We start from the raw sequence: 17,924 nt of genomic DNA, 5'->3' as shown, positions 1-17,924 counted from the left end.
ATAAATCACAGCAAGATCTTTTTTGATCCACCTCCTAGAGTAATGGAAATAAAAAATAAACAAATGGGACCTAATGAAACTTAAAAGCTTTTGCACAGCAAAGGAAACCATAAACAAGATGAAAAGACAACCCTCAGAATGGGAGAAAATATTTGCAAACGAATCAACGGACAAAGGATTAATCTCCAAAATATATAAACAGCTCATGCAGCTCAATAGTAATGAAACAAATGACCCAATCCAAAAATGGGAAGAAGACCTAAATAGACACATCTCCAAAGAGGACATACAGATGGCCAAGAAGCACATGAAAAGCTGCTCAACATCACTAATTATTAGAGAAATGCAAATCAAAACTACCTCCCCAATGTTCATTGCAGCACTATTTACAATAGCCAGGTCATGGAAGCAACCTAAATGCCCATCGACAGATGAATGGATAAAGATGATGTGGTACATATATAGAATGGAATATTACTCAGCCATAAAAAAGAACGAAATTGGGTCATTTGTTGAGACGTGGATGGATCTAGAGACTGTCATACAGAGTGAAGTAAGTCAGAAAGAGAAAAACAAATATCGTATATTAACGCATGTATGTGGAACCCAGAAAAATGGTACAGATGAACCGGTTTGCAGGGCAGAAGTTGAGACACAGACGTAGAGAACAAACGCATGGACACCAACGGGGGAAAGCCACGGGGTGGGTCGGGATGGTGGTGTGATGAATTGGGCGATTATGATTGACATGTATACACTGATGTGTATAAAAATGATGACTAATAAGAACCGGCTCTATAAAAAAATAAATTTAAAAAAAGAAAGAAATGATATTCATCTATTCATATACAGTGCAACCACCCACCCCCCAAAAAAACTTGGCAAGTATTCAATTTACCGAGAGAACAAATTTAGAAAACTAAAATTAACAGCTAAGGGAGAGCATATCTACTTTCTATTTTCCACACCTTGAGGAGCCTATTCATATCAGCCTCCATATTGGAAATAGTCATTTTCTGCATGATGATGTCTGTGACCCTGCGTTCAAGAAGCTGCCACTTCATGCGAGCTGTCTTAGAAGTAAACACTCGGCCTGTCAATCCTTTCCTCTGATATTTTTTTCTAGAATCATATAAAAACAGACAAACATAGTTACTTATGTGCTTATTAGATTATGTACTGCCAAATAATGAGCTGTTTTTCATTTAAGTCCAACATTCAATAATGCAAAGATTATGTCAGGAGGAACAGAAGAATCATGTTGACCTGGTTCCATTTGTCGTGGGTGTTGGTAAGGCCTGGACTCTTGCTACAGGAATTCTTATTTTCTGCTGGGCTCCAGTCCTTGATGCATCTGTTTCTATGGTGGTTGCACTGGAACCTGTGTCCTGAACAGGGGTATCAGATGAGCTCAGCTTCCGAGTGACTTTCCCAGCCACTTTATCTGACATGGGCCTTACTTGCCGACGAAGAGCTGTAACCTGAAATAGCAATAGAGATTGATTCATGCTCTTAGTCCATAGAAATACATCATTTATCTCAAAGCCAGAATGTTTCCTCCAAATGGTCAACTTGCCTCTTCTGTTTTGCGACGAAGAACCACTTCTTGGTTTCTTTTTTGGGCTTCTAGAAGTCTAAGTTGATGCTATAAAATAATATTGTATAAGTTAAAATAGGAAACTGAAAGATATAATACTTCCTACTCCTGCATTAACATGTTTCCCCATTCCACTGGGAACTGTAAGGGTTCTTAGCAGTATCTGAGCTAACACTCAGCTTGCATCCATTACTATAGATATAGATATTTTATTCCAATAAACACAAAGGCATACTTATATAGCCATTTCTCTCTGAAAATAAAAACTTATCTCTGTGACACTTACTTTTATTTAACAAACACTAATACAGGGCTTACTATATACAAATACTTTTCTAAACGCTTTACAAATATTGTCTCATTTCATTTTTGCAGGACATTTTGTTTTGGTTGCTCGCTAAGGCGTCATTAGGAAGAAACACAGCTTAGAATATTTTCAATAGAGGCATCTTACAATATATACAGTAGTTATAAACTATTTTAAACATAGGGAGAATATATATTAATTGTATTAGCACTTTATAGTAACTTTGGAAATGTTATTTCCAAATAACATTGGAAATAAATGTTTTATTGTTGGACAATAAAACAAACTGGCTACCAATTTGTTTTTTAGGTAGTCTATATGATAAAGACAATTAATTATTAATTATTTTAAGCCACTTTCTAGGGATATAATTTGGGAAATAATCTTAATCACAATAGTCTTGATCACAGATAGCCTTGATCACAAATGTCTCTTCTAGGACTGTAATTCTGTGATGTAACAAATAACTCTCCATGTTCTGTATCCCAAATTCAAACAGATGATACATCTCAAGTTTATACACATTCTTATGTTATCAGATGGGCATTCTTTGAGAAAAAGAATCTATCTTATCACTGACATATCTTAATACACAATACACAATAATAGACATAGAAGCAAAGTTAATAAATCTTTTTTTAAATGAATGAACTATCAAAAACTAAAATTAACCTATAGTTTTAAGCTTCTTACTACATTTAATTTCTTCATATTAAAAATCAAATCTCAAGCTCATTCATATATTTTTGTATGATGTACAAACATATTTGGTTCTCTAAGTGTTCAAAGTTGAATATTACAAGAAACAATATAGACAGGAGTTGAATATGCACACAAAGCAACAAATTAAAGGTAGGAGAACATCTGAAATGGTAGCTTTGTATGTGATTAGCCAGCCTCAGATCTTTATAATAGAATAGAGACATCATATGTTGTGGATAAGATTCAAAAGTTCAATCCCAGGAGTTAATTGTTCAATATTGATCTCTCTATACATCATATGAATTGGTAATAAAGAAATAAGTAGCATACATTGTAAGGAAATTATTCCTGTTATCCAAAAGTTTTCATTAAAAACAAAATAAATAGCCCAAAAGTCAAAACATCCTAAATGCCAGCCAATCGAGGAATGGATTAGCAAAATGTGCTCTATACATACAGCCATAAAAAGGAATGAGCTACTGATACATGCTATAACATGGATGAACCTTGAAAACATGATAAAATGAAAGAAGCCAGACACAAAAGGCTACATATCATATGATTCCATTTATATAAAATGTCTAGAATAAGCAAATCCATAGACAGAAAGTAGATTAGGAGCCAGGGAGGAATGGAGAGTGTTTGCTAATGGGTATGGGGTTTCTTTTTGGAGTGATAAAAATGTTCTGGAATTACAGTGGTGTTTGTTGCACAAATTTGTGAATATACTAAAATCTTGAATTGTATAGTTTAAAACAGTGAACTTTATGGCATATAAATTTTCTCAGTTTTTTTAAAAAAGCAGAAAAAAAAGACTAGACAATATGTTAAAATGTGCTTCTACTCGATTTCAGTAGGAACGTATTGGTATAAACAAGATCTAAAATGCCCAGGAATTGAAAGTGATAAAATAGACTGATTATTAAAATACATTAATATCCTGGGAAAATAAATAAATAAATACAGTCATAAATATGGGAGTCATCTGGCTAAAATATCTACTTTTCTATCTCATTGCTCACTCTTCTCTATCCCCTTAATTTCCTCTTTACCCCCCAAAGTAGATTTCTATTTTCTAAAATATCCTGTATGTTTATGTTTTCTTCAGGGAGAATTTAGAAAAAGTTGGTGAGAAAAAAAGAACAAGGGCTGAAACCTAACTGATATTGTGGAAAGGAAGGTGATGGCTTCTTTTTTTAAGAAAAAAATGTCATAAGAAATAACTATATTGCCAAAACTTTGGAAAGAAAAAAATCTAATCAACTATAACCTATAACTCTAATACAACCACATTTAGCATATTGACATGTATCCTTCAAATTTTTCCCTCATTGTAAACAAGCACGCATATATAAAATGTTACTTTACACTTAATGTGAAATCATAGTCATTTTTCATTTTACTATGCAGTTTCCAACTCCTAATTTTTTTTTTTTATTATTTTTTTTTTGCAGTGCGCAGGCCTCTCACTGCTGTGGCCTCTCCTGTTGCGGAGCACAGGCTCCGGATGCACAGGCCCAGCGGCCATGGCTCACGGGCCCAGCCACTCCGCGGCATGTGGGATCCTCCCGGACCAGGGCACGAACCCGTGTCCCATGCATCGGCAGGCGGACTCTCAACCACTGCGCCACCAGGGAAGCCCCCCAAATCCTAATATTTAATGGATGAATAACCACCTTTTAAATGAGATGAACCATAATTTATTTAACTGTTACGCCTACTGACACACATCTTAGTTGATTTTACAGTTCTCATTACTACAAATAACCCTAAAGTAAAGATTTTCACACACTGTAATTTGTCTTAGTTTAAATTATTTACTTAGTCTGAGTTCATGGAAGCAGAATTCTTGGGTCAAAGAATATGAAAATTTTTATAGCCCTTAGTAAAGCCTCTTCTAGTGAAGCCTGGTTATTATTCCAGGAACATTTATAAAAATCTCTAGTGGAAGCTGCCTTTGGAACCATCTTAAAATTACTATCTTATATAATACTGCAACTACTTCCTTGGTCTCCCTAGAAATAACCAGTCATTATTTGCCATTTTCTTCCATCTGATCATCTAGGAAATACGCCTCCAATAAAATTTATAATAATATTATAGTGTTTTTCATAAACTTTTATATGGAATTACTATAATCCACATACTATAATAAATGCCAAATTATAAAATGCTTATTTATTGTCCTTAACCTATATTTAATAAAGTTATCAAAAAATTTCTTTCATTTATTGAACAATCTTGTTGATGTACAATATTCTTACATAACTGAGAGTTAAAAGTCCACTCACATCTCTTTTACGTTGATCCTTTTTCAATTGAGCAATCTCTCTGTTTCTTCTAGACTCTGTCAATCTGGCTTTTTCTTGTTCTTCTTTCATTTGTTTCATTAAGCGAACCTAAAATATTAGGTAAATACATCTATTGTGATTACCCTATCACAATATTCATTAAATAAATCACATGTATGGACAAATGTTCTTAGGATTCTGAATATTTAACAAGAAAAAAATGTGGAGTTTTGCTACACATTAAATGGTCAATTCTTATTTTTGTAAGATTAATATATATTTCTAATACATTTCTTACATATGCCTATCAAATTGCTTAGTGTTCTATGCTTTTTATATTCAATGTCCAGCTGTTCTATAACTTGAATGATTTTTTGGTATGTAACTTATTATCAGTAGCTGTGTGACCTTGAACAAGTTACTTAACTACTCTAGATTTTGGTTTTCTCATCTATAAAATGGAGGTAATAGTTCTACGGGATTGGATTCCTCTAAGAATTCAATGAGTTAATACCTGCACTGTGCTTATAACAGTGCCTGGCACACAGTAAGCACCTAGCTATTTTAGCTGTCGTCAGCAATTACACAACATAATAATCTACTTCTTAAATCATTTCCACATTTCCTATTTTAAGGAAACAACATTGATTTTCATGCCAAAAGTTAAGAATAATCCGTTCCACCACAAAAACAGTAACAGATTAGAATTCACATACTCTCTCTAGTCAAGGGAAGAAAACTTGTACTTTTCTATGCATGGGAATGATAACCACCAAATTCAAGATAGTTGTTACCTCTCAGGGAAAAGAGAATATGATCAGGAAGAGAAATATAGGAAGCTTTGTGCATATCGGCAATGTTTAATACCTTAAACTAGACAGTGGATATATTGTTCATTATGTTATTATCTGTGCTTTCTTGCATGTTTGAAATATTTTATACTTTTCTTAAGTTTCTATAAGAGTTTTGTTTTGTTTTGTTTTGATTTTAAAGTCAGAGAAGCCCTGTTGACCACATGATTTTCAGCTACTCCAAAGAAAGACTTTGACTATGGATGACTATAGGAAACAACTTCTAACTGCCAAAAGGAAGTGCATAATTTCTAAGACCGGGTTACCTTTTATTGAATACAGGAAGAACCACAATAATTTTTTTTGGTCCCAGAAGACACAAGCATCACCAACATCTACCGTTAATGGAAAATATAATCAATACCTTTGTTTTTTTCATTTCCATCACATCCTGCTGTAATTTCTTCAATTGCTTTTCATATTGGGACTGATTTTTAAGCAACCTTGCATGCTCTTTTTGAGCTGTCTGAAGTCTCTGCAGTTCTTTATTCATGGCTTGCAGTTTCTTTTCATATTCAGACCTAACTTTTTTTGCTTTTTCTTCTGAGTAAGATTCCACTGAGCCTAAATGACCAAACAATATTTGTATTTGTTTGTGTGAGACACAGATTTTTATTTCACAGATTTACAACTCATGACCTTAGACAAGAACTACCTCCTAAATACAAACCTCAGGAGGCCAGGATGCCTTTCAACACTCTGCCTTTTAAAATCTACTCTTATTTAACAATTTTTGAAGTTTTTATCTTTTTAATTTAAAAAAAGTTCCCAGCATAAATCAAGGCATTAAAACAATTAGCCACAACTTTGGAAAAAAAATTATTAAATAGCGTAGACAGGTACCAGCATGAAAAAACAAAATAAACAGTAATATTTAACAAAATGGGACAAATTAACATTTAATGTGACTTCTAATATAATTTTTTTTTTGTAAAGGAAGACAGGATAAAAATCTATTTTGACAATTTAGTTTGAACTTTAATTTGAATTAAATATAATTCTTACCTAAGTTTTGAAGCACCTGGTCTCTTTCAAGCTGAGTGTCCCGAATTTTATGTTGCAGCATCATTAGCTTCTCTTCATACTGCTTTTTCAGCGTCTGCAGTCTTTTCTGGCTGTTTTCTAGTTCATCAATCAGCTTTTGCTTGATTGCAATTTCACAAGTAATGTTTGCTAAGTCTGCCTGATAATTGGCTATTATAAAAGAGGAAAATAAAAATTGTGGGATAGGCTATAATAAGAGCATGAAAACCATCATCTGTATCCAAGTATTCACTTGGCAGCTGTAAGGAAAATATCCTGAATATACCAAAAATTTAAAAAGGGCAAAAAGATAAAGAGTGTTCACTTTGGTCAAGGACAAGAGATACCATTTGTAGCAAATAAGAATGGACGTTACACAATGACTAAATCCAATAAGACAAGAACATGAGCCTTGGACGGCATATATAGGCCAGCAATTATAAAAGGTGCTTTCATCAAGGATGAAATGGAGAATGTTAAGAGTTTTCTGCCATGTTTTAAACAGGTGCCCAAAATAAATATTTGTCCTTGTACCAAAGGACAAGTACCTTTTTCATCTGACTCGGAATCTGATTCATCAGAGCTTTCACCGCCTTCAACGTCATCTTCTTCCTCCTCCTCTTCCTCTTCCTCATCTTCATGATCACTCACTTCTTGACTTTCTTCCTAAAATGTCATTTGTGTCCATTAATAGCACAATATTGGCAAAGCAAACTGATTACCTCATTAAGAGAGACTGTGATACAGAATTAGAACAAAAAGTTTTACATTTTGTGTGGAAACACAAAAGACCCAGAATAGCAAAAGCAATCTTGAGAAAGAAGAACGGAGCTTGAAGAATCAGGCTGCTGAACTTCAGACTACACTGCAAAGCTACAGTCATCAAAACAGTATGGTTCTGGCACAAAAACAAAAATATAGATCAGTGGAACAGGATAGAAAGTCCAGAAATAAACCCACGCACCTATGGCCACCTAATCTATGACAAAGGAGGCAAGAATATACAATGGAGAAAAGACAATCTCTTCAATAAGTGGTGCTGGGAAAACTGGACAGCTACATGTAAAAGAATGAAATTAGAACACTCCCTAACACCATACACAAAAATAAACTCAAAATGGATTAAAGACCTAAATGTAAGGCCAGGTACTATAAAACTCTTAGGCAAAAATATAGGCAGAACACTCTTTGACATAAATCACAGCAAGCTCACTTTTGATCTACCACCTAGGGTAATGAAAATAAAAACAAATATAAACAAACTTAAAAGCTTTTGCACGGCAAAGGAAACCATAAACAAAACAAAAAGACAACCCTCAGAATGGGAGAAAATATTTCCAAATGAAGCAACTGACAAGGGATTAATCTCCAAAATATACAAGCAGCTTATGCAGCTAAATATCAAAAAAACAAACAATCCAATCAAAAAATGGGTGGAAGACCTAAATAGACATTTCACCAAAGAAGACATACAGATGGCAAACAAACACATGAAAAGATGCTCAACATCACTAATTATTAGAGAAAAGCAAGTCACCTCACACTGGTCAGAATGGCCATCATCAAAAAATCTACAAACAATAAATGCTGGAGAGGGTGTGGAGAAAAGGGAACCCTCCTACACTGTTGGTGGGAATGTAAATTGATACAGCCACTATGGAGAACAGTATGGAGGTTCCTTAAAAAATTAAAACTAAAGCTACCACATGACCCAGCAATCCCACTCCTCGGCATCTTTCCGTAGAAGACCATAATTTGAAAGGATGCATGCACCCCTATGTTCATTGCAGTGCTATTTACAATAGCCAGGACATGGAAGCAACCTAAATGTCCATCAACAGTGGATAAAGAAACTGTGGTACATATATACAATGGAATATTACTCAGCCATAAAAAGGAATGAAATTCTGCCATTTTCAGAGATGTGGATGGACCTAGAGATTGTCATATAGAGTGAAGTAAGTCAGAAAGAGAAAAACAAATATCGTATAATATTGCTTATATGTAGAATCTAGAAAAATGGTGCACATGAACTTATTTGCAAAGTAGAAATAGTCACAGATGTAGAGAACAAACTTACGGTTACCAAGGATGAAAGGGGGGAGGTGGGACAAATTGGGAGATTGGGATTGACATATATACACTTATGTATAAAATAGATAACTAATGAAAACCTACTGTATAGCACAGGGAACTCTACTCAATGATCTGTGTTGACCTAAATGGGAAGGAAATCTAAAAAAGAGTGGATGTATATGTATACATATAACTGATTCACTTGCTGTATAGCAGAAACTAACACAACATTGTAAAGCAACTATACTCATTTAAAAAATAAACAATAAAAAACAAACAAAAAAATAAAATCAGAGTTAGAATTTTTCTTCCTCCCTCAACATTATGAAGTGTGCCTAGCCGTATGACTTAATTTTGCCCCAGCTTCTATTATGGTGCTTCATATTTAATATGCACAGTATAGTCTCAATGAATAAATACAAAAAAAAAAGACTGTGAGTATAAAGTACAAGAGCACAAAAATTTCACTTTTCATAAGTTAAAAATATCAACCCACAATTTTAAGGTTATTTTACAATAATTCTGTCTTAAATCAAGAGTACTTCATCTCTCTTAGTATTCTATCACCCCATACACAATGCTTCCACAGTGCACAAGATTGTGAGTTGCTAATATTTAATAGCTCACATTTCTGAAGAAAAGAAGTCCTCAAGGACACAATTTAAAATGGATGGGGCTTCCCTGGTGGCGCAGTGGTTGGGAGTCCACCTGCCGATGCAGGGGACGCAGGTTTGTGTCCCAGTCCAGGAAGATCCCACATGCCGCGGAGCGGCTGGGCCCGTGAGCCAAGGCTGCTGCGCGTCCGGAGACTGTGCTCCGCAATGGGAGAGACCACAGCAGTGAGATGCCCGCGTACCACAAAAAATAATAATAATAAATAATAAAAAATAAAAAATAAAATGGATGTATGATAACCGAGTCTCTTTTCTACATATAAGTTAGTACAGTTATCAGCAACCAAGAACAACCTAATCCAGGGACTTCAAATTACAAGTTTATTCTCTCATACTTACAACTTCTAATTCATTGCTTTCTCTTTCTGAAATACCCTTTTCTTCTTTCTTCTCTTGGTCAGTGTCTGTATTATCCTCCTTACCAGCCACACTAAAAAAAAGAAGCAAAAGTGTATGATGTTAAAGTAGAGAGGAAAATTGTTCACCTTTTTTCTCCCAGATTTTTAAAAACCATCAGTTATTTTTGAAAACAAACTAGAAGAGTTCATCATTTAACTCAGCAAAGTTATCATGTCTGATGCTTCAGAGGAAAATTGAAACTGCCATTCAACTCATAGTACAGTGATTTATATCAATGGAGAAAATCTTATTTTCTAGAAACACTGAGGAATAGATTATACCCTGGAGCATGACACCTGATGAGACAGCTAAGAACTAGTCACCATAACATTCAATCAACTAGAATGTAGGCAAATTAAATTCACTGGAAATAAAAAATATTTTTTTCTCATCTAAATATATAAATTTTTCTCATCTTAATACAAAGATATAGAAACTGCATCTTTTATTAATGTCCTAAAACATTTAAGAATAAATTTGAAGATAAGAATACATCTGCCCACAGTAAGTTTGTCTATACCAGCTGCATCCATCACAGTGTTCAGGTCTCCCCTGGTAATAGAATAGTACAGGTTCTTTTCTCCTAGGTCATACCTGAAGCACAGGGCTATTTCTCATAATGTTCTCACAGAAATGGGTCTCTGGACATCAGAACTGTCTGAAGTTCTGCCTGACCCCTGATTGAATAGGAAATTCCAGGATCTGCCACAAGATTCACCATACAAATAAAAGCTTCCTCTTCAGGTATCAGTACAGCAGCCCTAACTATTGTTATATACTAATGTCACATAATGTTAAAGCTAAACTAATTACTTCAGCCCTAGTGGCCATGAGAAAAAGAAGACTCTATAGTGAGCAAAGTTTTTACATAGTTAAATCACTCTGACCCTTCAGGGTTTAGCAACCACATTCAATTATGCACAGAAGTTACACTTCCGTTCATTAGACTCCTACATTTTATCAAGCTAAATAATATTAAGAAAGTGAACTTTAAATGAATTTACATATGAAAATTTTCTTCTTGTGCTATAGTTAACTTTTTAAATCATTAAGAATAAGAAGAATACTTGAATAAAGCAATATTCTCCAAATAAAATTCTTCTAGAAAGAGCTTAAAATTTTTATCAGAATAACTTTATAACAGCTATCATTTCTTTCAGATATTCTGCTACATTAAATAATTGCCCTAATACATGGACTTATTTTTAGCTTCTAGGCTAAAAAATTAATCTCATTTAGGTGCTGGTATTATTATTAAACTCTAATGTTTAACTCTAGGTCCCAATTCTCAAAGACATTTTTGAACTCAGAACAAGATGAACACAAATACTTTTACTTTGTAAGCACTTTTCAGAGTTCTTAATTTATGTTTTAGATAGTTATTTCTGTAATTTCTGTCTTCCCCACTAGACTGTAAGCCTCATGAGGGAAGGATCATGTCTGTTTGGCTCAGCATTACATGCCCAGTACCCAAGGGATGTGCAAAATAAATGTGCATGAAGTATTTGTTAAATATATTAATCTCTATGATTGTGCATGAGCACCTCTGTTTGGAACCTCTGCCTATGTTTCTCACACACTAATTATCTTGGAGTAGAATAGTACAAATTGAAAGATGCATAAAGATGCATGGAAGACAGCATATCTCTAGAGTGAGAAGAAACTACCAGTAGGAATATCAATAAAATCCTCTTAACTGGAGAGGAATCAAGTAAACTATAACAAGGTTCCATGAGTTTGTTAAATCGCTTGTTAGAGAAAAATGTTGAATATACTGAATGCCTATCTTACATCACTTGTATTATAATAGGACTGCTCATTTTCCATCATCACACATTTCAAGATGAAAATCTAGAAAGAAACTCCCCCTTTATCCAATCATCTGATTCAAAGGCCAGCACCATGTACTCAAGTAGTGCTATACTTGAGATAGGCCTAAGGCTTAAGACTAGGAAAGGGGCATGTGTTAGGAAAGGTATCTCCCATCAGCATTTCTTATCCCCTCCCCTAAGCAGTCTCCCTTCCTCACCTGCAACTCTTGCAGCATACAATTTTTGTTATTGTCAGTCAGTTCCTTCATTACTTCAAGCTCCAACACAAATTTCCTTTTATTCAGGTTTATAGCCATAACAACCACCTTGTTTCAAATACTTGACCTAACCCACCCTCCTACACCCTCCAAGTCACCAGAATCCAGCTTAACAATGTTATTTTCACTTATATATGAAGTTAACTCATGTATTATAAGCTGTTTGTGCCAATTCTGATGCAGAAAAATCAACAGTTGTTAACTTTATATTATTAATTTACCTTTATAAATCATGTAAGGCTTAAGGTTTTAAAGTACACAATTTGATACTTTATGATTATTGTACAGCAAATATTCAAGTTTTCTTCAATAAAGTGGGGAATTTTATATCTAAAATAACTATCTAAGCAGCAATGAAAAATATGTAAGTTTGCACTTCACATAGAATCAGAATCTTGGAGCTGGAAGGAACACTAGTGATCAAGTAATTTAAACCCTTTGACATTTGACAAACAATGTCAACATTTTTTGTTGACAACCAAAAAAGAAACTGTGGCCTGGTGAAGCTTATCAACTCAAGGGGACTTAAAACCAGGTGTCATGACTCCAAAGCCAGTATTCTGGAATATTGCCTCAAAGTTCAGTTCACAGACAGAGAAGCATCAGCATCACCCAGAAGCTTGTCAGATATGTAGAATCTCAGGCTCCATGTCAGTCCTACTGAGTGAGAATCTTCATTTTATCAACACCCCAGGTTATCTATATGCACATTCATGTTTAGGAAGCCCTGTCCTAGAACACCAAACAATTCTTCTTTTGTTATCTATTAGGCATCATATAAAAATTGGAGGCAAATGCTATTCATTAAGTATCTTTAAAGGACTTAACTATTTTAAGGTGGGAAAATGTTTCCATTACACTACTTTAACTATGCATTTTATTTTGACCTTTCAAAATAGAAAATTTTTCACATTTTAATGCTCTAATTTAATTCCAATGATAAACATAATGTCCTAAATATAAACTAATTAGGTGAGTCCTAAGATGACCTACAGATAGAATTATATTTTAATTATAGAATTATATTTTAATTTAACTATATAATTAAAATATAATTCTAGAATAAATTATAGAAACTTCAGAATACTATGTAATATGTAGGGTATAACTGTGGAATGTAAATTATTAAATAACTTAAAGAAAATATAATTTATGGTTTCAGCTATTTAAATAAGAGATTAGTTTAATTGTTGCACAGTAAAAGTTCTCAAGGCTTATTTTTAGTAAGAAATAAAATTATAAAGTGGTGCTTCTAAAATAGTTAATATTATTTTGAAACCAGTTTATTTTCTTAATCATTTTGATTATGTAATCATGAGACGTTTAGAAAAATCTATAAAGAGAAGTTCTAATAAGAAGTAAAATACTACTTGATACTTGGTTAAATAATCATAATATTGAATGAGTAAAATGCAAATTTTTATTATATTGGGAGTTCAGAAGTAGTGCTTCTAAATTTTGCTCAAATTTCAAGTGGAAAAAAAAGAGAAGATCCTGTTTTTGATGCTGACTTCAGATACATTTTAAAGGCAAAACTTGTTTTTCTAATTCCACCTTAAATATGCCTTATAAATCTTATCTGTAGTAAGGCCACAGTTTCCGTTTACTTTGTTGCCATTTTAACGTTGTTTTCCCAACAAAGATACACAAACTAAGGAAGAGATGAGAATGAGCCCACCCATGACTTAGCATGTGCTGCAACAAAATGCGAATTCCCACCAAATTAATAATTCCCTGTCTGTTCACAAGTTTCCAAAAGGTATATTCTGAAAGTCAAAGGGTGGGGTTCTTGGGCCATTTTTAGCCATCAAAATTATGATAATCTATTCTAAATTCACATGAAATTCCTGAATTTTAATTCATATAACCGCTGGCTTTTATTCTCAAAAAGTATTTTTTTATATTTTCAGTGTTTTTGTTAATTTTATAAAATCATCATTATTTTTAGGAGCACCAAGCTAATCTAGTCTGAAACAATCTATAATTCTACAGCATATATCCTTTTGAATGGCAACTAAGTATTTAAATGACATTTTAATAAAAAACCTGGGAAATATTCCAACCTTCTTTCTTCTCGATTGCTTTCCTCAAGTTTCTGTAGCCTTCAAAATCACGAGGCACAGTATTGGAAGGCCAAGCCAATGAAGGACAAACCAGACAGTAAAAAGTGAAAGTGATAAGAAGGTAAAAATGATACATGAGCTTGAAGACTTTAAAATAAATCTTAAAAGATATCATCAAAGGACAATACACAGTAAAAAGGCAATACATTTTGTATGAATAAAAAGTAAGAAAAACAAGCAGCATTATATCTAAGAAGAGTATATATAGACTATCATTTGAAATTATTCAGCAGTAAAATGTACAGTCTCAAATTATAAAGTTGATAAACAGTAAGAATATTTGGATGCCATTGCTTTTTTTAACCTGAAGTGGATCAATTTTCTCAGCTTCCAAAAAAAAAGCCTACTTCCAATGATATCCTCTCTTCCTTGTAAACCTTTACAAAAGACCTTTTTATGGCATCATGAAAAGAGCTTCAAAAAGTAATGCCTTTATACCATAATACGAAAATACCATTAATACTACATACTAGGATACTAATTTTAAACTTGTTTTCTATTTCAATATACTACATGTGAACATCACTAAATCTAAAAAAAATTCTATTTCAAAATTATACATGAAATGATATTACGGTCAAATGAATATGATTGTTATGATATCAGTGGAAAACTGTAATTTTATTAACTGAAAATTAACATCACTGTACTAATTTCTAGACTACCAAAAGGATATATCTAAGGCAAAGGTGGCAATAAAATGGGAAATGTAGTACTTTCCATTAGTAAGATTATTTTTCAACCAGCAAAGTATGAGAAAAACTATAAATATGTATTTAAAAGCTTTGACATTTAAAAAATATTCAATACTCAGAATTGGGAATCTTTACTCAATGGAATGTACTGAATACCAGTATCTCTCATGTAGACAAAAAGATGTGCTAGGCTCTGATTAAGCATATAGCAATCTTGATATAGTACACTTCTGCCTGGATTCCAAAAAATATATATTTTTTCAGAATCAACAGTACTTTTTTTTTTTTTTTTTTTTTTTTGCGGTACGCGGGCCTCTCCCGTTGCAGAGCACAGGCTCCGGACGCGCAGGCTCAGCGGCCATGGCTCATAGGCTCAGCGGCCATGGCTCATGGGCCCAGCCGCTCCGCGGCATGTGGGATCTTCCCAGACCGGGGCACGAACCCGTGTTCCCTGCATCGGCAGGAGGACTCTCAACCACTGCACCACCAGGGAAGCCCCAGAATCATCAGTATTTTAAAATGAAGAGATTGAGTCTTAGTTATGAATTATTTCATCAAGGCAGTTCTCATTTTAATTTTATAACATGATTTTTATTTGCTGGCCTGTGGGTATTTTTCACAATCAACTTATATACTGCTATTGCAAGAAGAGACTAGCAATCTTTCTGAGAAAAAAATTCTGCAGTGATATTCACCAGAGATCAAAATGTCCAGTATAATGGCTAGAAAAGGGTAAGCAAAGCCATCGCCTAAGAAATCTCTGTGTTTCTAGAGTTTCAACCTGACACCACTAAATACAAATATAATGCAGTCTAATGAATGAGTGAATTTTTTATAATGCAAGTCATTTAAAGCTAGATATCCAAAAATATGGGGATTAATGTATGAATGGTAAGTTTTCTTTATCCATATACACCAAAAAAAGTCTAATCTAGGCTTATACTGATGATAATGAGCTATAATGACTCAAAGGATATGGTTCCCTAGCAAAAAACCCAAATTTTCTATTTTCAACATGAAGAAATTTTGTTTACCTTACACTAGAGAGCTATATTAAAACATATGGATAATGTGAGCTAATAAGTAGATAAACTTTAGATGCCTTCCCAATCTCTTTAAAAAAACACTACAATCAATAGTTCCAAATGACAGTAGAGGGGCAGAGATATAAACTAATAATCTGATACTTCTCCATAATTTAAAGGAGTTCAGTCTTTATTTCATTTAGTTCTATTTATAATACCTCTTCCATAGTTAAATGGGGGGGATGACAAATCTTGCTAACCATTCTAACATTTGTGTAACTAAAAAAAATAGTCAATGTAGTCTATTCGATTATTCTTCCTTATTTTCTTACTACCTACACTTTTGGATTATTTTACAGCTCAACAGAAAATAAGCACAGAAAGGAAGAAGAGCCAACCTTTAAACCACACATCTTAGCAATTGGTTGTAGTTTAGATAAAGACTTTGACAAGAGGGTGAAAATTTCATGTAAATCAGGATTTATGGCATCCTCCTTGAACACAAATGTAGCTTCTGACATAAAAATGATACATTTGCCACTCCACCAACCAACACTTAGTGTCAGAGGCCCTGTAGTCACTACAACCAAAGGCTAACAGCACAAAAACAAAGTAAATTAAAAGACATGGAGCTTCTAAAGAATTTGTGGATTCAGTGGGAGAAACAGAAGTAGCTATGAGAACTGGGACAGCTGAGCAAAGCTGAACCCAAAGGCCAAACCCCAGATAAGTTTTGGAAACTCTCAACCAAAAGGGGTAACAAAAATCTTCCCTACACTATTTAATTTTTTTTCTTCATGAGGTTGCTGCCCAAATTTTCAATAGTTGGATTAATGTTTCCTCTTTCAAAATTACAAATATCCTGAGAGGAATTTAATTAGTTATAAGTCATTTCCACTGGAATGAGTTCCTTTCTCTAGTCAGATGGCTTTGTTTCCAACTTTGAATTTAAGGACATGAGAGAAGAAAGTAGATGATTTTGAAATTGGGAGTACTTCGGGCTAGGGAAGAATTACATGAGAACTGACCTCATAAGGGAGGAATGGATCAAGGTAGCATGGGGACACAGAAAGTCAGTAGGTAGGAATAAGAGAGAATGGCTAAGGCAGAAATTCATATTTTCCCCCAAAGGTTGGTCTACATTCATGGAAGGGAAACAAAGTTTCTTTCCCCTATTTTCCTTTTCCTATTCCCTTTTGAATTGCTCTTACCACAATATAGAATGAGTAAATATCATTTCATGTGAGTGAGTTGGGAAACCTGGACAATATGTACTTGTAACACTTTCTAGAGAAAAATTAGTTCCAAGTTCCAAACGATTTTAAATTGAACTTACTTACTATATATGCAAGGTTGAGGTAGAACCAAATTTTGCAATGTTCTCTTTGATAAATAAAATAAGTAAATATGAGGCATGTAATACAACTTAACCAGAATAAATACATCCAAACAGAAGCTACTGCCTCCACAGAGTTCCTGTAGAAGACTAATCACTAACTTCAGTAAAGCTGCTGTCATTCTAAACACTTTATTATGTTTTGTTTCAACAAAAACTCTTTATTATTTTTTGTTTCAACTGTAGCAAACCCTTTGGCTAAAATGAGAGCTTACCAATATTTTTAAAAAAGGAATTTACATTACATACAGCTAAAAGTTATTGGTGATAAATGAAATGCTATCAAGCTGAGTAAAATAGAACTATTTATCAGTCAAAAACCTTACAACCCTGCATTGTCACAGAAATAACCTGCACCATAGGTATAAATTTAGGGTACCTATGATCACTATAAAAACGTCAAAAGTGCCTAGGTTTCTATTGGGATCCCTATTTGTTTTTTATTATTCATACCCAACAGGTGATTATGGTAATATCTCTAAATTTACCTCAAAAGGAAAGAGCAGAATCAGCTCATGACCTTGAGAAATATACCCTTGCTTATCCTTACTTATTATTCATGAACACAAACCACCTACACCGTTAAAAACAAATCATACCATTTCACATTTTGACCAACTACACAACTAAATTTTACAAATAAATGATAAGTGATGTGCAGAAGTCTCATTTTCAT

At 33.7% G+C, this 17,924-nt stretch overlaps 1 protein-coding gene across 8 annotated transcripts in view; it reads right to left on the bottom strand.

Annotated features, from left to right (window-relative positions):
• Positions 1–17,924, bottom strand: part of KIF21A (kinesin family member 21A) — a 174,328-nt gene that overhangs the window by 41,649 nt on the left and 114,755 nt on the right. For 4 of the 8 annotated variants that reach the window (XM_028491455.2, XM_055085699.1, XM_028491457.2 and 1 more), the window contains exons 12-20: positions 14,073–14,111; positions 9,861–9,951; positions 7,320–7,437; positions 6,754–6,942; positions 6,113–6,312; positions 4,898–5,005; positions 1,577–1,645; positions 1,267–1,481; positions 969–1,122 (exon numbers count right to left, since the gene is read on the bottom strand). In XM_028491455.2, coding sequence (XP_028347256.1) covers positions 969–1,122; positions 1,267–1,481; positions 1,577–1,645; positions 4,898–5,005; positions 6,113–6,312; positions 6,754–6,942; positions 7,320–7,437; positions 9,861–9,951; positions 14,073–14,111 — 1,183 coding nt within the window. The remainder of the gene's footprint in view (positions 1–968; positions 1,123–1,266; positions 1,482–1,576; positions 1,646–4,897; positions 5,006–6,112; positions 6,313–6,753; positions 6,943–7,319; positions 7,438–9,860; positions 9,952–14,072; positions 14,112–17,924) is intronic. The other 4 variants (XM_028491458.2, XM_028491460.2, XM_055085702.1 and 1 more) reach the window with 1 other exon arrangement.

The sequence above is a fragment of the Physeter macrocephalus genome, chromosome 6 (genome assembly GCF_002837175.3).
Source record: "Physeter macrocephalus isolate SW-GA chromosome 6, ASM283717v5, whole genome shotgun sequence".
Taxonomy (NCBI): Eukaryota; Metazoa; Chordata; class Mammalia; order Artiodactyla; family Physeteridae; genus Physeter; species Physeter macrocephalus.
Note: the sequence above shows the minus strand (reverse complement) of the source record. Positions and strands in the feature narration are given on the sequence as shown.